This window comes from Apis cerana, linkage group LG4, assembly GCF_029169275.1.
Source record: "Apis cerana isolate GH-2021 linkage group LG4, AcerK_1.0, whole genome shotgun sequence".
NCBI classification, from domain to species: domain Eukaryota; kingdom Metazoa; phylum Arthropoda; class Insecta; order Hymenoptera; family Apidae; genus Apis; species Apis cerana.
The window spans coordinates 2,998,123-3,019,930 of NC_083855.1; the positions used below are offsets into that span (position 1 = coordinate 2,998,123).

General features: G+C 45.0%; 1 protein-coding gene across 3 annotated transcripts in view; it reads right to left on the reverse strand.

The window, feature by feature from the left end:
• Positions 1 to 21,808, reverse strand: part of LOC107995708 (protein pangolin, isoforms A/H/I/S-like) — a 153,271-nt gene that overhangs the window by 53,828 nt on the left and 77,635 nt on the right. The window contains exons 4-6 of one of the 3 annotated variants that reach the window (XR_009829440.1): positions 13,304 to 13,472; positions 8,004 to 8,109; positions 7,336 to 7,941 (exon numbers count right to left, since the gene is read on the reverse strand). The exons of 1 other annotated variant lie outside the window; for it this stretch is intronic. Coding sequence is in view for 1 of the 2 variants with exons in the window: in XM_062073578.1 (XP_061929562.1) it covers positions 13,338 to 13,472 (135 nt within the window). In the remaining variant the exon portion in view is untranslated. Of the gene's footprint in view, positions 1 to 7,334; positions 8,110 to 13,303; positions 13,473 to 21,808 lie in introns of those variants that run through there. One more of the 3 variants, XM_062073578.1, reaches the window with a different exon arrangement.

Here is a 21,808-nt window from a genome sequence, read left to right on the forward strand (position 1 = left end):
ACGTCCCCTCCAACCTTGTTTGCCGCAGCCTGTGATTTCATCGGACCCAAATGGACCGAATTTTTGGCCGGCGAAAACACACCACCAAGATCGAAGCAAGGAGGAAGATGGTTGGTTGGTTGGTTGCCTGGTTGTCCTTCTATTTCTGGCGCGGTAAAATTGGGAGGGAAGGGGGAGAGGAAGGATAGCAGGAACTCTGGTTAGGGCTGGCCTTCCTCCTTCCGCCTCCCTCTGGCTGCCATCTAATTCGAAAGGGGCAACCCCCTCGGGACCCGCATCTCGTTACGCGGAACATCGTGTAATTAGCACGTCGTTGCGATCCTCGGTCTCTAGACGAGGCAGTGGAGGCGCGCCAGCCACTGTCTATACGTGATACTGCATCGAATGAACCTATAAAAGATCTCTCGTGAACGTACGGGTCTCCTAAACGAGTATTTACTCGAGAAATTTTCTTTCTTTCCTTCCTTTTCGTTTTCTCTTCGTCTCTCCTCTTCCTTCCTATTTCGTCGGGACCTTCATCTTTTTAAATTCAACTTCAGAAATAGAAATATAAATTAATTCGCCTCCGATGAATTGTTTGTTGCGTAAAATGGACGGCAACATACCGATACTTTATTTTAAATAACAGAGAAATCGGTGGAGAAAGAGAATTCAACGGCGGGGAAGGTTTTTTCGCGCACAATGGGCGGGAATTACGAATCGCTTCGCGACTAATTCTCGACGCCACGCGCGCCTGCCTTCCGTCTCTCCTTCTTCCCCCTCCTCTCTCCTCGCAAACAACTTGGAAAAAGGTTAGTGCGTATCGGATGAAAAAGAAGCTAGAAAGAAGAGTGAATCCATCCATCCACCACCAGTACTCCTCCCCCGAGATTTTTTTTCCCTTTTTCCATCCATTCACCGCGCGGATATCGCGCGGCCCCGTTTACAGCCCCATTCTCGTACTCATTAGTCAAGAATTATTAACGTACGACGGGATCGAACAATTGGCAGGGCTCCGCGGGTTCTTTAAATGAATACCGCTCCCGCTGAAACACGGTATTTTTTAACGACATGCTGCTGCTGTTGCTGCTGGTGCTGCTGCTTCTGCGAGGAACCGAAATAGAAGGGTGGGGAGGGAGGAAGCAAGACCGAACGAACGGTTGCACGGTCATAGATGCGTGCGAAAAAAAACGTATAAACCCTGCAACCATCCTCCTCCTTCTCCCCCTCCGCCCTCCACCTCCTCCTCCTCCCCTGTGCAACTCGTTGCCGCGCGCGAGCGCCCGCTTCTCGCTCCCTGAAAGCGAGAAAACTTTCAGCGCGGTAAAAGGGCCGATTCATGCGGCAGAATGTGTACGCCCATTCATTCCGGCGGCGGAACGCAGTGAATACATCGGCTAGAATCGGGCGGGATAGAATCCAGGGGGGGAGGAGGGGAGGTTGGGGATGAATAAATACAAACGCGTAACTATTTTATTCTCCATTTTGTAGGAAAACGTTTTCTATGCCCCGGCAAGCGAGCCCCTAACCTTTCCCCCTCCCTCCTCTAACCCGTGGCATGGATATCCCTTAGTAATCATTTAGCTTTAAAATTCAGCCTCTTCAGCCTACCCTCCTCCCACCCTCGCACCCACGCCGAGGCAATGCTCGTTCGCCTCATTTTCGCCCCCCTCTCCTTGTTTTCCAACTAACGCGAATCCCACCCGGGCGCAGTTTTCAGTTTTCCCGAAATTAATCCGGCGATTAATCCTGGGAGGAGCGTCACAATCATCGCAGTCGTCGATGGACCGTCGAGTAATGGATTCTGTCATCGCGCCCCCCTCGAACTGGAATTCCTTTTTGCGCATTGAGAGACATTGTTCACGGGTGTTAGGCGAGTAAGAGGCGAGTGTTAACGAGTTTTCTCGAAGAGAGAATTGTCGAACGAACAAAAAAAAGGAGGGGGGGGAAAAAAAAGGAAGAAAAACAACGATCCGTAGAGGTGTTTAAACTGTTTCACCATCGTCGTTGTTTAAACGATATCGAATTACCACGCGTGCAACGCGATCAAACTTTTCGCGTCTCGTGGCTCCACCCCCACCCCTTCTTTCGATGGGCGCGACCAGCGCGCTAAAGCTCGGTCCTTTTCGCCGCTCGCCCTTTCCCTTTGTGTTCCATCAAATTCGATATCGAGTTGTTTTTCACCGTGATTACATTAACTAACGGGCGGCGCAGGCGCGATCGCGGGTGATGGCGGCCCGCCATCGGGTGTTTGTATTATATTTTTTGACGTTTTAACGCGGTTATCGGCTACGCGCCGATATAAGGTGCGTACTTGCCACTTTTTCGCCCGACTTTCCTTCGTCGATGTATCTTGAATCGTTCGCTTGATGACAGACAGTTGTACAATTTTCTTCTGGTTGTTATTAATTTATCTTTCTCACCGTTTCTTAAATTTTCTCATTGAATGTTATAAATAACAGAAATAACTTTTGGAACCGTACAAGAAAAAAGAAACCTACGAAACGAAGGTTACAGCGTCTTCTTCATCCCTTACCCCACGGAATAATCCAAAGTGGATCTAATCGGACCATAAATCAACTCTCAAACGGCTCAAAAAAAACTAATTACCACCGACCGCCGTGTAAAAGATCGATGATCCAGATAAAAAAAAAAAAAAAACACTTCACCCCAAATGTGGATGGCATCGAAGAGGCAAACACGGCGTCAACGGGCGCGCAAAGATTAACAGACAAAAAGCGGAGCGGGCCGGCGGGCGGAGAGTGATTTAAAACGTTGATTTTCAATTTCATGGCCGGTCGAACGTTTTTGTAGTTTTTGTTTCCCCGACCGCGCACGCGGCCGGTTTAATCATTTTTGTGGCGCAGGTGTAAATGAATTTTTCTCCGGGATTGACGAATTGAATTACCGATTTGTCCGCGGAACAGGTTGAAAAAGCCTGGCCTCGTCCTACCTAACCCCCTCCCGTCCCACACCACCCAAGCCGTGTTTGTGCGTTTGCATACGGTTTGCCGTACGCGTTTGAAACGACTCGGAAGCATCATCGAAAACCGACTTTTCTTCTTCGCCTCCGATTGATAAGTAGCCGTTAATTTCCAACTTGGGTAACCAATGACGATTTCTGGATAAAAAGAATTTTCGTAATTTTGTAGATAAAACTTACACTTAAAAACGTTCGAATAATCAATCTTCGACGAGACGCGTATTATTTAATTAGTAATATTGGTAAGAGTAATTTAAACGAGCAATTCTGAGATAGGCAAGAGTTGGAAATATAAAACCACGACTGTGTAAAAATAAGATGATATTATAAATGAGCTTCGTAAGTACTTTTGCGTAGAATCTGCGTAAACAGTGGCAGTACACGCGTTACAACCGCTATTATCCGCTAATCCAACTGCGATGCCAAGCTAATTCCCCCTGAAATTCACGCACGGTTTAATCGCATCGACGATATAATAATCGCAACAGATGCATATATACATATATATATGAAAAAGAGGGCGTGTTTGAGAGTGTTTGAACAGCGGTTTAGGCCGCGATCGATACTTAGAGACGAAGCATCATTGGAGTATATTTCCTGAATCGAATTTCTCGCGTGTGGCCTTAATTTGAAATTTAAATCGTAAAAATTGCATAGAAATCGTCCAGGCGTGTTAAACGTCGAGCAACTTACTTACTTGATTTCGAGTGAACGTGCAGTGTGGACAAGAATTATGAAATTCTATAGATAGAATCTTGAATAACGAATCATAAAATTGCAAATACCAGAGGAATTATCGAAACTCTACCATATTCCACGACTTCCGTTCCAATAGAATTTCAAGAAATTTTGCCTCGATATCTCGCAATCTTAATCTCAATTTTGATAACTTTAAGAAAACCTGAAAAACAAAATCCTCGGATTACAGAAGAAGAAAAAATAAAAAGAAACATCCAATCAAACTTCGAAGGGAAGCATAAGAAAAACTGACCGACTGATCCTCGTCCTACCGCCACATCCCCGTTCTCTGATCCATCTCGGAGCAAGTATAAGTAAGTACACGCGGGACTCGTTAGATCAATGGCATCGCCGTTCATTTACCCGCCCCCTCTCCGCCCCTCCTCCCTTTAACTCTCTCTCCAAACGACACGTAACATTTATATCGGTAACGCAGCGCCCTCCCAAGCCCCCCCTGAGAAGGCGGCAGAGAGCAATGCAACAGCCGCCACCGTCGTCGTCGTCGTCGTCGTCGTCGTCGTCGTGGTCGTGGTCGTGGTCGTGGTCGCTGCTACCACCCATCGTCATCATCCACTGCGCCCAAGCTATCTCGGTGACGATGGGCCGGTTCCCCAAGCGAAGCGGCGTTGATGCTAAGCTAAGCGAAGGTTCGCTCTTTGATCTTCTGCTTCCTATATATAAACACACGAGTGCAGCCGCGGGAGAGAGAGAGAGAGAGAGAGAGGTTGGATCGAGCGCGTTGGTAGCAGCAGTAGGATCGTCGAGAGAGAGAGAGAGGGAGAGAGATGTGGGGGGGTGAAGAGATGGCCTCCATTCCGTCGTATCTCCTGCGTGGGGTCTTTATACGTCCGACTGTATTCCCCCACATCCATTATCTGCATACATACCGGGGATACATCATGCGAGCGTAACGTGCTCGCGACTTTGCTCGCTTCCTCCTCCTCCTCCTCGTCTCTAACAGCCTTCTCTCCTCTCTTCCACGTTATGTGTATACAGGGTGGTTCGCCAGTTATTACCGCCTCCTTCCCGGCTTCACGGTTTCACCGTTGATTGTACATCGATGGCAAACAACATTTCCAAACAGAGAGAGAGTATTGTTGTTGCTTTTTTCTTTCGATGTGGAAGAATTATTAATTACGCTTTTACAGCCACGCGAATCGAATATATTGGTTTATTATATTATGATATTTAACCAGCCACCCTGTACACCTCCTCTTTGTCTCCGGCGACGTCCAAGTTTCTAGGGATCGAGCGAGCGAGGGGGCAGCCCTGCGAGTGGTCATCGTAAACGTCGGCCAAGATATGAAACGTCGGTGCTGGTAGCTCGGTTTCCCGCCGCATCCGCGCGGAAATAATAAATTACACCACGAACGGACACCAGGCCGCGATTACCGTTGCGACCGTCGTCGTCTGCCTCGCCTCGATCCGTCGAGAATATCGGAATCGATGGACGGGGCCTCGCAATCGGTGGATAATACAAGTGGTGGAAGGAGAGACGCGTGTTACGAATGCACGCTGATATGCACGAGGGACTGGGCGTGTCGAGGAGAATGATGAGCTCGATACGCTTAGTTAACCGTTGAACGAAGGTGGGCAGGCACAGGTGATTCATGGCGATTCGGGGTTAGTTATACGAGGGCTTTTTTCGGGCTTGGAAATCGATCGCGATGCAATTTCGAGATATTTATTCAAATTCATGGGGAAAAGCGAAAAACGAAGGATTTTGAGAGATTATTTTACAAGATTTCTCTCTTTCTTTTTCTTTTCGAAAGAATCGAAAGAATCGTTTTCGACAAGATGGACAAGACGCTTTTCTTTGGCAGCCTCGTTTTACTTTTTAGACAGATCGGTTGGGTGAAGCTGGGTGGAGCGGATAAGACGCCCCTGGGCCGCGAGTAAAAATAGCAGAACGAGGCACCGCGACGCGGATATATATTTCGTAATTGGACGGGGGCCGCGGTCGAAGATGAAAGAAGGAATAATCGGGAGGATGTAAATTGGTTCCAGTTTAGAGGCGTGCTCGTTTCAGAAGGTCGGTGCGGACCGATTCGAGGGGGCCTGGCTTCGTTTCTTCTCTCTAACAGAATGATTTAAAACAGAGTCGTGCTCGTTGGAATGATAATCGGTCGTCTAGCCATCGATAATGCATAAAAAACTTTTGGAAATAACGTTCGCGTCGAGAAAAAAAGAAAAAAAAAAAAAAGAAAAGAAAAGAAACTCCATCCGTAACGTTTATTATTCGCTCGTAAATGACACGATGTTTCGTGAAAAATATCCGCTTTTTTTTCCTCTTTCTTTTTAAATCGGGACATTTCGAGAGAAGAGGCGATAATAAATTTCGAAAACTCAGCTCGACGTGTATGATAATGGATTTGATTCGAAATCTCTTCGAGATATATAACACCTCGAAGAATAAATAAATTCGGAAATACGTTCGAAAACATGCTTCGAAAATTCCTAACCTCTCGAGGGATACTCATCGCCAATTTATACACGTTTAGTTTTTCATAATTCAAAAGATAAAAACGAACGTTATCGCGAATAAATAATTCTGATCGTTAATCTCAACGATATTGATATTATTAAGATTCGAAATATTCCGAATCGTTGTCATAGAAAAAACGTGCGCGCAATTTTTTTGCAAAATTGACATTGAATCTTAACGAATATCAATAACCAAAATTTTAAACGCGCGTTAAATAATAATCCGATTATAAAAACGATATTTTCCAAAAAAAAAAAGGAAAAAAAAAAAAGAAATTATCTTTCCCTGATTTCACAAATTCATCCCTCGGGATATTAAACAATCCGAACCGGAGGCTGTAAAAACGTTTATTATAGCCTCTGCTGTGTCACCTACTACTTGATTTTTAATTTCATACGGGAGGGGGCGGGGGAAAAAAGGAAAAAAAGAAAAATAAAAAACAACAGGGAAGAAAGAAAAAACGAACATTTACACGATCCACGTCGAAACGTGTCATCAACGAGCACGAATGTGTCCCGGATCGTTAGGAACGGTTGACGCGAGCTTTACTTTGTAGATTAACGTTAAATTGATTATTTATTGGACACCGTTGACAATAGCCACAATGATTACATGCTCCCAGCCCGCTCATTTGTCCGTACGCATATCTCTGTCGTTGCATCCTATTATCCTCTTTTTCCCATCGACTGCCTCCCTCCCTCACACGTCCCTCTCTCTCTCTCTCCCTTTCATTCCCTCATTTTTCTTTCTCCCTCTCCCTTTCCCTCTCTCTCTCTCTCTCTCTCTCTCTGGGGTACACACACGGGTTACGCCACTCTGTTTTTATTTGTTCGTTCTTTGTGCAAGAGGGGCGGTGCAACGGACGCAACGCGAGAAAAAAAGAAGGAGAAATAAAATAAAATGAAAAAGGACACAGAGAAAGAGAGAGAGAACGGAGCGGAGAGAAGGGGGGAGAAAAAAAAAGGAAAAAAGGAAAAAAAAATCAGTGGAAAACGAAACGCACCGGTGATTACCGGACGATAATTAACTTAATGACGTTGCTTTGGCGCAGCACGCCCGAAATTTTCTGGGCTGAATTATTCAAGTGTTTACAACATAAACGCGTCGGCGGATATACGCGTCTACCGTTCCCCCCCTCCACTCCTCCACCCGCTCCATCCCCACGCGTGCATGCCGCCTGTATGAATTTTACAGGGATTTATCGAGCGTGAAGTATGCCGTACCAATAAGCTTTGTCTTTGCTAATGAGCTTTCCGATCGAAGGATAGCAAACGCGAGAAAATTGGCGGGGAAATTCGACACTCTCTCTCTCTCTGTCTCTCTCATTGACTGGATATTTAAAATCAAAGGAGAGGGGGGAAGAGGAAAAATGAATCCCTCACCCACTCGTTTAACTTTAGACGAACGAATTTTCCTTTGAAATTATCCTAGTTTGGTCTTTTTTTTTTTTAGTGGCTCGCTCCGCTACAATTTTCACTCGGCCATTCGATTAAAATTTTCAAAAAGACTTCGATTTATTAAGTTTTCATCGTTTCTCATCCCTTGTTCCAAAACTTGGTGAGTTCCTTTCTTTCCTCGTGTTCCGTTTCTTATTCCATTTTGGATCGATTCTAAAAACGATATTAAACTATAGTTTACTAACAAGATGTACTGTCCTACTCTTTCGAATCAAAAATCGCATTTCCTGTTACGATTCATTAGTATCTTGATTAACTTGTAGAAGAGAATCTTATTGATTCTCTTTCTATTCTCTATTCTAAAAAAAAAAAAATTAAATCAACAACATGAAGAGATAAAAATCATTGAATAATGATATACCTTCATATTTGCAAATATCTTTAACGATATCGTTATTAATATTACCGATCCCGATAATATTCGCTCCCGTTTCGCTCCTCTTCTTCCAGAAACGTCGGGGACCAAGCTTCTCGACGGGAAAAAAAAAAAAAAAAGAGTAAGAAACAACAGGAGGGGTAAAAAAGGAGGGGGGGATATTATTGCCTGGCCAGATATCTATCCGGCGGCGGGTGAAACCGAGAAAAATCTCGAGTTATGATTATCGACCGGCAAAAAAAGGTTCGCCACGATGGCAAGACTGAAATTGCGGTAAGTGGTCTTCTGAGGCGGAAGGAAAGGAATAAACTACGAGGAAACGAAACACGAATAAAGAGAGAGAAAGAGAGAGGGGGGGGCGGGAAAAAGGGTGCAGCGAAAAGATTCTTTAGCCGCAACGCTGATTCCTCGCGAGTAGAGAAGCGACCGCAAACTCGTGCCCGATGCTCCTCTGCTGACTGACGATCAACGCTGCTGCGTTCCATTCGTTACCGTTTCGCCAATCTGGAAACGTTTCTCTCGGCGAAAATCTCGGAGGGGATCGATGGATCGTGAAGAAAGCCTCGTGACGACGACAACGTGACGAGGAAAGAAGCAAGAAAAGCGGTCTCCCTATGGGGAGAAGATGGTATTAGGTGTTCGGTTCTAACTGTGTTATTTTGTCGATGGAAAAAGCGTTTCGAAGTACAGTTGAGAAACTGTGGAGTGACCGAGTCGAGAAAAATGGCGTTTAGGTTTGATTCCACGTTATTGGAAAAAGTCGATCCGCCTCGGATGTTGTACGGTTAAGCGCAAAATGGTGACAAGTTCCGAGAAATATAAAGAAAATGGCACCGAGATTCTTCGGTTGGATGAACAAGATCCAAGAAACTGTGAATTGACTGACTCGAGAAAATTGGCACCACGTTTTAACTTCGTGTTATTTGTTTCTGTAAAATGGGAAAAGATTGATGCGATTTGAGATGGTGGAAACTATGATTTTTTGGAAAAAAAACCTGTGCGTTTCAGATGTATAGATAAGCACAGGATGAACAGAAGAATAATATAATCCAAGAAATTACAGAGCGACTAGTCGAGAAAATGGCACTAGATTCGATTCCGACTGTGTTATTTTGAAAATGGGAAAAGTTCATGTGCTTTGGACGAATAAGTACAGGATGAACAAGACGATTTGGTTATTAAGATCAAAGAAGATCAAAGAAATTATCAACATTAAGCTCTTCTTCTTCTTCTTCTTATTTGTATCATTCAATTTTTATTTAAAACATTCCTTTTTATCGCCGAAACGATGAGATATTCAAATTATTTTGTTAACTTTATTAAAATATATATAATAGTATTTATTATTAAAAATATTTTGTCGTCATAAGAATTTGTCAAATTTTTTTATAAATTCATTTTTTAAAAATTAAAAATTAACATTTAATATTAAAAAAATATTATAATTCTCTTATTAAATTCTCTCTATTCTCACTTATAAAATGAAATTATTAAATCCAATTCCATCAATTACGATAATCGACAATAAGGAGACAATAAATGTCGCGTCTTTGCAAGGAAGAAAAAAACCAAAAAGAAAGAAGGAAAACGATCGAAGAAAATGTTAAAAGAAAAGAAACCAACAGAGAAAGAGAGAAAGAGAGAGAGAGAATAAAAAGGAATAAGCCGATCAAGGTTTAGCCGCTGGCGCCGATTAGGCCGCAATTAGGTCGACCATTGTTATGTTAATGGTAGACAGCCAGGGGGATAATATTAGGGTGAGCCGTGGGGGGGAATGATGTTATAATATTTCAACACCAGAGTACCCCAGGGTTGCCGGTGCTCAATTGATAAATCATTTCGTAAGTGGCGGGGTGCGATATCATATTCATATTCGGGAACAGAAGGGTACAGAGGGGGGAGGAGAGAGAGGCCGCGAGAGCCGGTGGATCACCCCGATGCGCATCGTATTTAGAGACTCCCATTCACGGATCGTGGACGGATCAACGGGAATAATCGTCACGCCCGTCGAATGGGCCAGCTACGACACACAACGACGATTTCCGCCCTGATGATTTGGGTGTTCCGCTCGGATGGGGCGGACCATCCGAGAGCCTCGTCCTCGAGGAATGGAGGGGAAAATTATAAGTGTCTTATTTTCTGGCTTGTTTGACCTGGCTTGTTCAGTTGTTTCTCTACTGTAATTGAGAGTGTCAACGAAGATGAGGTATTGTCTTTTTTCTTTTTTTTTTTTTTTCCGAATCAGCAATCTTCAATCTTCGATTGAAACGTGTGATTTTTCTAGAAGATTTCGTTTGGATATTTTATTTCTAATAAATGTTGGCGTTTTTTACAATTTATAAATTCTTTATACGCTATTAATTGCTCTTTGAGTTGTTGTATTTGCAGTTTTAATATTCCAAGATTATTTCAAGTAGATAAAATATCCTCACAACAGAAATTAGAAAAAGGCAAAGTATCAAAGTAAAATTGGTAAAAAGTATATTTTTATACAAAATACAAAAGAATTTTTATTAATAATAGAAAATATTCCATGATTTTTATCAATATTGAATGAATATACACCTCGTTGCTTGGAACAAAATAACTAAATTACCGTATTGACGAAATATATTACCAATTTAAAATATTCCATACCTTTAGAACAACAAACAATTATACCGATGGACACTTTGCAATGAAAAAAAAAAAAATTCAAAAACAATTTCTATGAATTACAAACCCTCAAACATTCACCACAAGCACCTTCATATTTCCCAAGATATAATTAAATATCCACTTACTATACATCCATTTCTACGTTAAACGAAACGAATACGTTAGTCAAGTGGCCACCCATCCCAATAAATATATATATGTATGTATATATATAAATCGAAGAGAAAGGGGGAGAGACAGAGAGAGAGATAGAGCCTCGTGCGGATAGTGGTTTATATTGCGGCGAGAGCATAAAGGAGGGGGGATGATAGACAACCGCGTGCAATTGATGGGGTGCAAACGGGGTCGACCGCGCCCGTCAGCCTCTCTCCTAACAGCCATATTACGCGGGTGTTATATTTATTTAATACGCGGCCGGCTCGAGGTGGGGTTCCGGCGACTATTACACGAGTTATTATTTCTGCTGGCGGATCAGATGGGGTACCCTCTTCTTTCCCCCATCGGGAACGATACGGCCCCATTGTGGCCGAACGAAAGTGGGCCGTTTTCACGCCCGTTGGGGTGAACACGATACATACTTCTCACAGTTCGTTCCAGCGATCCGAAAGGGAGGGGGCCATCCTCACCGAGGATGATTCGTACAGATTAGTACGAACCGGGTGGACGACGTTCGTGGAAACGGAATCAATCGACGGATTTCTTCGGATTTAACGAACCCTTCTCTCTTGCTTATAGGGGCGTTCTTTCTTTAGAATATCTCTTGCACGAGTTTTCTCTTTTTTTTATTTTGGAAAAAGAGGATCGAAGTTAATAGTGCAATTGTAATCGATGGAGTGCTTTGAAGGTTTTATTAGTAGAAAGCAAGTTTATCTTATTATAATTTCTGTGCGAGAGAGATTACAAATTTTCTCTTTTCGCAGAATTTTCTAAGCAAATCAAGTGATATAACAATTTCTCGATATTACATCAACAAGTATATAAATTATTATTCAAAAAAAGTCGATATCTTCGAAAAAATTCCGAAGGCTGTTACAATCCAAGAAGAAGTGCGTATAAGCATCGGTAATTCTACTCCTCGTTTCCACAAATCAACCCCTTTTTCCCCGATCACCGCGTAAAAAGAAACGACACTTCCTATCCTTGCCACGTATATAATCCTTTGCCCAACGGTACAAATTACAGGTTTCGAGGCAAAGCAAAACCACCATTCCCATTCCCTCGAAGAAGAAGAAGAACAAGAAGAAGAAGAACAAGAAGAAGAAGAAGAAGAAGAGGAAGACAAGAGCAAGACGAGCCAAAAAGCCTGCACGCTTTCCTTAAATCCCCGTTAATGGCCGATTAACGCCGAGGCCGCGTGCCGGAAGTGAATTCCTCCCGGTTCTCGAGGAAGAGGCATACTTGGAGTTTTTATGCAAATGGTCGGGAGATGCGTAGCAAAGAGAGAGAGAGAGAAAGAGAAACATAACGTGTAACTCGTAACCACGGTTACGCTTAACGGCCGTTAACAACCACGCCACAGAAAACTACCGACCACCCACGAAGGTAGACGTTACGGATAGATGCTGATTGATTCGGTGGGGTGAATACGATACTCTTCTCACAGCCGACGAGGATCGTTGGATTAGGCTAATGCACCCTTCCCAATTCCCTTTCTCTCTCTCTCTTTCTTTCTCTCGCAGCTTCTATTCACGCACCGACGAGCCTATATCGGGACTAAGTAAGAGTCCATCGACTCTTCGACAAAATCCTCGACCGCTGTATTACGGCCTACTGTTCCGGTTATAGTTTTAATACCCTTCGCGTGGGACACCGGTTTCTCTCATTCGTTATCGAGGGGTTATTTTTGAGAATTCTTTGAATGTTTGACCAGAAATATCGGAATGTATATATATATATGTTTCTTTCTTATCTATCTTTTTCGTTTCCCGATGACAATCGATAATTGATTTTCGTGACGATTGAAATCAAATATGAGATATATTTTAAGAACGATTTAAAGGAACTCGTCGTATGTAACGGCTTTTTATCTTATATTTACGATATATCTTTTTTATTGCGCGTAAGATAATGCATTGAACATGTTAAAAGGATCAGATAAAAAGCGTTTGCTTTTACGAGTTTAAAGAAGATTTCGTCGTATTGCTCAATTTGTGCTCGAAACCTTTAATCGCGTCGCAAGATAGATATTAGAATTAAAAAAAGAAGAAGAAAGAAAGGGACAATTGTCGAGATAAAAGTCAATTTGGTTTACCAAGTAAACCAAACGATCTACGAATTCAAAGAAATTAACGCGACAATTGAACAATTTAATTACAGCCATATTCGTATAATTCTTTTCCAAACTTTACGTATTTCTTTATCGTACGTATTCATCAAATCTTCGTACCATCTCCAAAGAGGCAAGGTATTCGAGTGTACAATAATTTTCCACTTACAAATAATAGGTTATCAACCGGATATCAACGTCCATCCTTTCTTCTGTCTTTCATCTTCGATTACACGTCTCCCATCCCTTCACATTCACGAAAAACCACCGATTCATCGAACCTTATAACCCGCCCCCTTCTTTCAACAAAACCTTCCCTCACACATCACACCTCCTTCTTACATAACTAACGCTTACGTACCACGTCTCCTGGCTCCCATTCCCCATTATCCTTATTACCATCCAATCTTAAACATCCGTCTTAAACTCGTCTCACGTTTGATCGAACGACACGTGTTCCAAGAGAGAAACTCGACGATAAACTTGGCAATCGTCACGCGGAGTGGAGAAGAAGGAAGAAGGACACTTACCTGGAACAGAAACAGAGAGAAAAATTTAAAAAAAAGCGTCAAGGTGGGGTTGAACAGCAGCAGCAGAGGAGAGGACGAAAATTCGTGCGAAACAATGGGAACAATAGGGGGGCTAAACGCGAAGAGGGGACACGCGGACCCTCCTCCTTCCCTCTTTTCGCCTCTTTCGCTACTTGGCTCCAGGGAGCCGCGGCTGTCAGGTGAGGCTAGGGCAGGGCAGGGCAGAGAAACTGTGCGAGGCACGTCATATTTTATCGCCGTCATTACCCGGGGCCCCCTTCCTCTCCCCTCCCCCCCTCCCTCTTTTCAAGCCTGAATAGGGGCGTCCCTTTGAGATGCAGGGCACCAACGTGACGAGGCGCAGGGACTCATTACACGATATAATAAAATGCGCCAAAAAGCCAGTTAGTCGACGGGTAGCTCTCGATAAAAGCCGGTGACGTGGGCGCGAGAGAGCGAGAGAGCTAGCGAGAGGGCGAGAGAGAGAGAGAGAAGGTGATACCTACGTGAATCAGAATGAGCGTGTGCGCATAGTGGCGAGGGAGGGAGATATCTCTACTCGCGCGTATAGAGGAGGAGGAGGAGGAGGAGGAGGTGGGAGAGAGGACAGCGGGGCACGATGCTTTTTAACCGGGGAACGAGCGTAGCGTGGAATTCGTTTATTCACGTTTGAAAAATTATGCAAACAGAATTTTAAAATAATGCAGTGTCGCGCGAGCGTGAGCCCGCGTGTGCCTTTGGCCCGCGCGAACCCGGCGCCCCCTCCCCCCCACCCCCTCTTCACCCTCCTCCCTCGATGGAAATGACGACGATACGAGGTTAATTAATTATCCGCGGCGCGGATTTAAATGGCGGCCGCCCCCAAAAGGGGATGGGGACCCTTTTGAGCGCGAAAAAACTTTTTTCCTTCCAATTAATCCCAATTATCGCCTATCGAGGAGCTCGCCAAGAGAGAGATTTCGAGAGCTGTCCTCCTGTATGGGAAAATCGGGGGGAGAGGAACGTAATTTTCCCGAATCAACCGAATTATAGAAACAAAGGGGGTGGAAATTGTAAAGGGAACGCTTTCGGATCGAAAAGGATTTTTTTTTCTTCTTTCCTTCTTCCATAAGCTTTTTTTAATAGAGACACGGATATGGGTGTAATAATTCGTAACGTAGTAGCGCGAAATTGGAGAAATTATTCGTTCGACGAAATTAATAATTTCGACACTGCAACAACAATAACAACAACAACAACGACGACAACAAGTGGCAAACAAATTTCTCGACCTCCCTCTGTCGCCCTTATTATTATTATTATTATTATTATTATATATAATTCCTTCCTCGATCGGCCGATAATGTGCCCATCATCCACCGAAGCTCTCCACGATAACGCAATAACGACGCGCGGTAAAAGCGACTAAAGAGCGTCGAACGGCGTGACACGCGGATCGAAACGGCCACGCTCGGGCGGCACACAATACGCGACAGCCGTTGTATGTTGTAACACGTCGAACTCGGTGTGCGCTAATGATAAAAGGGAAGTTAAAGGGAATTCTTTATCGATGGGGGGGGTGGTTCTTTATCCCGGAGACTTTCAAGCACGCCTATCCTGTTGCCTATTGCGACGAGAGCGAGAGAAAAGGAAACGAAAAGCGGGAGGGAAAGCAGAGTGGAAAGAAGGTGGCAGAATCGAGGTGGGTCGACATCGGTTGTATATTGTTCATAAATTAAGTATATAAAACCGTCGCGGTGTCGGCCCCTTTGATGCCAGATAGGCGGCAAACGCGTTTCCTCTATTTACAAGTCTGCCTCGCCTCGCCAACGCTATAGACAGACGCGAGGAGAAATAGAGAAAGAGATAGGGAGGGGAGGGAGGACGAGAGGCCGCGTTCGCGATAAGGTGCACTGATTAAGCATTAAGAATTAAGCAGGGCTGCGCCAACCATAGATTTTCCTCTTGTCGGTGGCTTGGCTTCAGCAAGAGAGAAACTGCCTCGACTACCACCAAGCGCACATACCCGCGTCGCCTGTATTACCTCGTTGCAAGATTTATGCGTCTCGCATATGTAATATTCGCGACCTCCTCGCTCGCTCTCCCCTCCGACTACACGTCTAGTTCGGTTGGAGACGTGTTATCGGCATCGTTGACGCTCGCTAAATGGGAAACGCAGCGACTATCGGCCGCGAGAACGAGGAGGAGGAACGAGGGAGGTTCATCATGGCGGCCGACGCGAAGATACGTATCTTCGATTCCGGCGGGAATTTTGAATGCGAGGGATAACGTTTCCCTCGGCTTTTTCTTGGGGAGATTTATTTGAAGAAGGAGGCCGAGTTGGAAAAAGAGTAGTCCGCATGGAATACTCAATCGTCCATATGGAACTAGTCTCACAGTATGGCGGATACTACTTTGAAAATATGGGGAAGAGAGTTTTATTTTGAACGACGGTTGGGTGATTAACCTTAACTTGGAAAATATCCACGTGGAATACTAATGTTATAATAATATAATGATAATACGAAATCGTATTTATTCCGAATGAAATTTCATCGTTGCACAATGGCGGGAATTTTGAAAGTAAATTTGTTTTTCTGACGGGAGGAGGGATTATGGAATTTCAATCGAAAGAGCAACTGTTCTTTTGATGGTAGAAATTATAAAATAAAAACGATAGAATCAATGTTGTAGAGGTTTGTTTTAAAAACGATAAAATTTTATATGGATAAGATTAACAGATCTTGGAATTTAATCTCTCACTGAATTTTTACACACGTATTTCATTTCCATTACGATACTCGCGCGCGATATCTCTCCAACCATTTTCCGCGTACTGATAATATTCTTTCTTAGATACACACGGCGTATCTTAATTTTCTTTTCTATTCAACAAATAAAACGCACACGATGCATCGAACGCTTCGAACTAACTCTACGATTAAAAAATTCCTGCCAATTTCCATCGTTTCTTTCCCGACCCTCGTTGAAATCCTGGGATCCTCGTACCAAAAATAACAAAGACACGCGCATTTATATCAAACTTCAATTTTAACCCTGCCCTTAATTCCAAATTACAAGACCGTGAATTACAGCGAGTACAAATTGCACGCGATATTTCAACGTCCGACTTCGGGCAGCGCGTTAATGCGGCAAAATATATAACGCTGACGTTCCATATATCCATGGAAAATCTCATAAGGCCGGGTGGGTTAACACGCTTGTCCACGGCCACTTTCGACATCCGTGAAAAAAATCTCTCCCCTTCCAGACGATTTATTCCACCGCGTGTCATCGTCGTAACCTCACCTCGAGGATCTCGAGGAGCATTGGCATCGATCGTGATGCTCTCCATCCATCCAGCTGCGGTCACCGCCACCTCGCCTCGATACCGTCTCGTGTCGCGAGAGGCGGGTTGCGCGCTCGCGCCCATATAATATGTCGAAAAAGCGGCAATTTGCCCGGGCCCGCCGCCAATTATCGACGAGACCACGCCGGCCACGTGGAATCCTGATCGTTAGGGTAGTTAACGAGTTCGCCGGCACGTGACACCGTGGCGGCCTCCTCCTCTCCGTCCACGAGACGCCGATTACTGTGCACCGCGCACATAGTACATAAAGCGGGCGCGCAAGGAGAGGAGGTTGAATCGAGGAGGAGCGCGATTGAGAACCACTGGATGGCACGTCCGGTGGGGACTCGACTCGGCGAAGCAGGGACGAAGGAGACGTTCGTGGAGGCGAAGAGAGAGGGATTGAACGGCGGGAAAAGGGAGGAGGGCGCGAGGGGCGAAGGACGCGGAGGCTGAGTAGGAAGGGCAACGCGGGAGGAAGAGCGCAGGGACGTGTACGGATTCCTGCGCGCCCTCCTCTTACGAGATTAGTTACCGGGAACACGATCATTGGCCTTCTGATCGGAAAAGGGAACGAGGTGATTCCGTTTAATTCGTCGCGGATGACGCCATTTCAAGGTTCCGCTTGATTAAACATGCGCGGACGAGGTGAATTATGGTTGTCGTTCGTTTTGTATTTCGTTTTGTATTTGATAATTATGTCGTGCGAGGGAACATTTTAACATTGGAGCTTAACGTCGGACTTATGGATGGATGCTCGAAAAAAATTTTGGTTAATATTTCAGCTTGATCTCGTCGTTAAAAGATTTCCAGAAGTTTGAGATAAATTTGACGTGGAATACGGTGAAATTTGTTTTATACGAACGTGTATATGTATATATATTTCTGATGAAAAATAAAGAAATGAAGAAATAATACGTTAAATTTGGAGAAAATAATTTCTGAAATTTTCTCAACTTGTAACTACATATAAGTTTTTTTCTTTAAAAATTATAAATTTACTTTTGCAATCTCTATACATACAGCAAATTTAATAATACTGATTCATTCGAAAAATATCTTTTAGTTGAAATATTTTTTAACAAATTTATATCATAAAAGTACAAAAAGTCATGAAAGTCATAAGTCATGAAATATACTTTATACACAAAGATGTGATAAAATCCGACAACCCTTTCCCATAAAAAAATCCATTCTTAACAAACGCTTTGCTCCACTAACACTTCCCTCTATCACTTTTGAAGAATTTTAACTTTTGTGCGAAGAAGAATTTTTTCCAACGCGAAATTGAAAAGCAGAATAGAAATAAATTGAATTCCACGTTTATCATGCATCGCCGACGAGTGGACGATGCTGCCTTCGTGAAATCGTTTCTGAAAGATGAGACAGTTTTTATTTCGGTACGCGAGCCCGCCTTTTTCGCGTTGCTCGCAATTGACCCAGTGCACTGAATCCATCGCGGCCGAGGAGGGTAACCGATACCAGGAAGGCTGATGACATTCGGTCTTAGAACCTATCCACGCGTGATACCCCTCCCAATCACTGACGCGAAAACGCGCACGTAACGTGAAACATAAACGAGAAACGTTCCTCGATCCTTCCGCAACGAAACGCGTAATCAAGGCCAAGTCTCCTTAGTAACCCCGAAGAATGGCACTCGTCGAGTCCAATTACCACTTTTCAGGACGAGAGGCCCGTGGTTAGCCGGGAACCGAAAAAATCTCGAAGAGAAGGGAGCTTATCAACCTCTCTCTCTCTTTCTCTCCGTTCCCCTATTCTCGAGCCAAGAAGAGGTGTGTGTGAAGATCGTGGCAAGTGTGCACGCGTGCGTGTACGCGGCTGTGTAGTAGACGCGCGCGCGGTGCGGCCTCAGGAGAGTGCAGAAAAGAGGATGGCGAGAAGCAGCACGGTGCCGGCACCACCGCCACCGCCGCTGCCGCCGCCGGGAGCGGCGCACGAATGCGGGAGAAAGAGGACAAAGAGCGTGCAGGAGGGAGAGGCGAGTAGTTGTAGAAAAGGCTGATAGATCATGTCGCGAGGGCTGGCGGAGGGCGTCCAGCAACTGCGTCGGTAACGAGGAACGGCAGCGACGTCGGCGGCAGCAGAGGCGACACCCACTACATGTGTGCGCGCACATCCGTATACACTCCATTCCATCCTCGTGTGCTCCACTCTGCATTCTCTTTTTCGTCTCTCCCTTCCCTCCGTTCGTTCCCCTCTCCTCCCCAGGGCTCCCCCTTCGATCGACTTGGCCCATCGAGAGCCCTCTCCGGCCTCTAGCTCCATATTTCTTCGTACGTTACCATTTATCTCGTGCTCGTCTCTTCCGCTCGCCCGCGAAATCCTCTCTGTTTTTCGAGCATCTATACCGCAACCACGGTCCATCCAACCTCCTCCGGAAGCCTGTCTCTTTTCTCTCTCTTCCCCCTCTCCTCTCCCTCCCGTTTTACCGGTCTCTCCCGCACGCTCGCACTACGCTGTCGTCTCCCTATCTTTCGCGCGCGAGAGACCGGCCGATACTCTCCTCTCTGCGCGCGCTCGTTTACAATGTTGCCGCGTCTGGAGCCGCGGCACCGTCGCGGCCGGCTCAGGGGCGTACACAGCCCGTTAGAGCCACTTCACGGATTCGTCGCGTGCTTCGCGATTTGCAACGCCTGCGCTCGCGCGGCTAATTGAATCGCTCGCCCGTCCCGAGGCCGCTTCGAGCCTTCGAGCCTTCGAGTGCACGAGATTCGGGGAACGTGTATTATTGCCCCGTTGCAATCGAAACGTGGCGGTGTATTCTTTGGAGGAAGTCCATTATCTATGCGCGTCGAATGTAGTTGTGAGAAGGGAAGGTTAGTTATCTGGGAGACGAAAGGGCGGTGGATCGAATTCGATGATTTTGGGAAGTCCTGTATGTCCGTTTGGCGGTTCGTAAGTATCGAGTGACAGGCTACTATCGTTTGAGCTACCAGTTTGTGATTTTAAAAATCGTTAGGGGGGTCGAGTTACTCGTACCTATCTCGATTCGATTTTCGTATCGGTCACGGCTACTTTGATAGTAAATAGGTCTAACGAGTGTGGTCGTAAATCAAAGGCAAACCTTCAACTTGGTATGATTCGAGCTATCGCGTATATATTGTACTTTAAAAGGTGATAAAAAATATGGAATAAAATAAATTTTCAATCTCGTCTCGTGTTTCAACTCCGAAGGATTAGCTCAAACTTATGGGTCGACAACCATTCAAACCGGGGATATCTAATAGGATAATATTTTCCTATCTTCCTCAACATATAATCTGCTTTTACGATATGGAAATAACCTCAAATTTCTCTTTCTCCTAATATTTACGTAGAAGAAAAAAAATCCATTTTTTTTAAACAATAAAGTAAAACGATCGAACGATCGAAAAGAAATATATATATATATATATATCTTCGTCAGAAAATTACTTCGCAATCTATTACAGAATCGGCATAATAAAATCTAATGCAGCGAATGCTATGAGAGGCAAGAAAACAGAGCGCCGCGTTGACCCTCGATCCTCGCGCCGTTTGATCGGTTTCCGAGGCGGAACTTGGCTCGTGGGCGAGCGGATAACGGTTAAAGTTCATTTACATTTTCCAACGACAATGTGCCCGGTGTTCTTGACACACCGCGTGCGTCGCCGCCAGCGAATAAGATTAAGCAAGAAGAAAGAGAACGGTAGTAGGTTGCCAGTAACCAAACAGTAAGAAACGTGGATGATCTTCTTTGTATAGGTTCCTCTGCCCAACACTCCTCTCTCAGTGCGCAACGAGGGGGGCTGGCGAGGATGGGCTGGCTGGTATATAACGTGTGGGCGTCGCCACTTCGTAACAGTTTATCGGAACACGAAACCACGTTACTCGGCTCGATAAATAAATCCAAGGTTTATTCGAGGGCTTGTCGATAAAGCGGCCGAAACGCGGGCGCACGTGCACCTTGCATCGTTACCGAACACGCCGATATATACCTTGGGGAAACAATGGGCCACGCCTGCCACGAATCCAGGTCCGCGCGAGCAACAGAAACCGATATATATATATATATGCGAAACTCCATAATTCATCGGCGGTGAACCGATTCGATCACGAGCCTTCTTCGTCTTCTCGTTAAACTCCTTTTTGGAGAGGAAGGGGAGGGGGAAGGGAGAAGAGGGGGCATTGTCCATTCGAATTGAACAGGGTTCCTCGAAGAAAGAGGGACGCCTGTGACGCTTCTATTTATGGAGTTTCCTTGATTCCAATTATTTCGAATTTATATTTAACAGGAAGGAATTAATCTATACCCGTATACTTTTTCAGAATTGAACGATTAGATCGCTTATTTAAGCTTGGAGACCCTTAAAAATATTCTTCGTTTCAAAAATAATAATAATCAATTTACGATAAGAACGACCGATCGATAACATCACTGTACATAAAATTGATCATAGGAACCGTCATGCGTCTCCACCAAGTAACCCCCCTTGGTTACTAACAAGTGACTCGAGATTCGCAAAAACAAGCCGCTATCCACTCCACCGTCCTCGATTCCTCGTCGCAATCGCTAGATACGCGTATGTGGGCGCTTCGTCTCCCTCGCGAAATCCCTCTCTCTCACTCTCTCTCCCGTTCCTCTCGCGCTGAATGCAGCCGCGATCTCTTCGCCTCCTCGTGGCGGATATCCCTCGCGGGACTTGGCCGAGGTATACTGAAAGCGGAGCAGCGGCTAAATGAGTGCTTTCCACGCTACTGGATGATGGATGAATGCCTACACGTTCGCCGCCGTCGCTAGATAAGGAGACGAATGATCGCTATACGCGGTTGGTTTGCTCTAAACGCGCGCCTGGGGAATTGCTGCCGCTCTCGTAGCAGCTCGCGGACGCGACGTTCGTTGTTGCAGCTGCGGAGCTAGCCTTAGCAACGAGCCGCATCGGCCAGATATCCAGTGAGACGGAGAAAGAGAGAAAGGGAGAGAGAGAGAGAGAGCTGTGTATTATTCCTCCTCGGCTGCATGCGACCG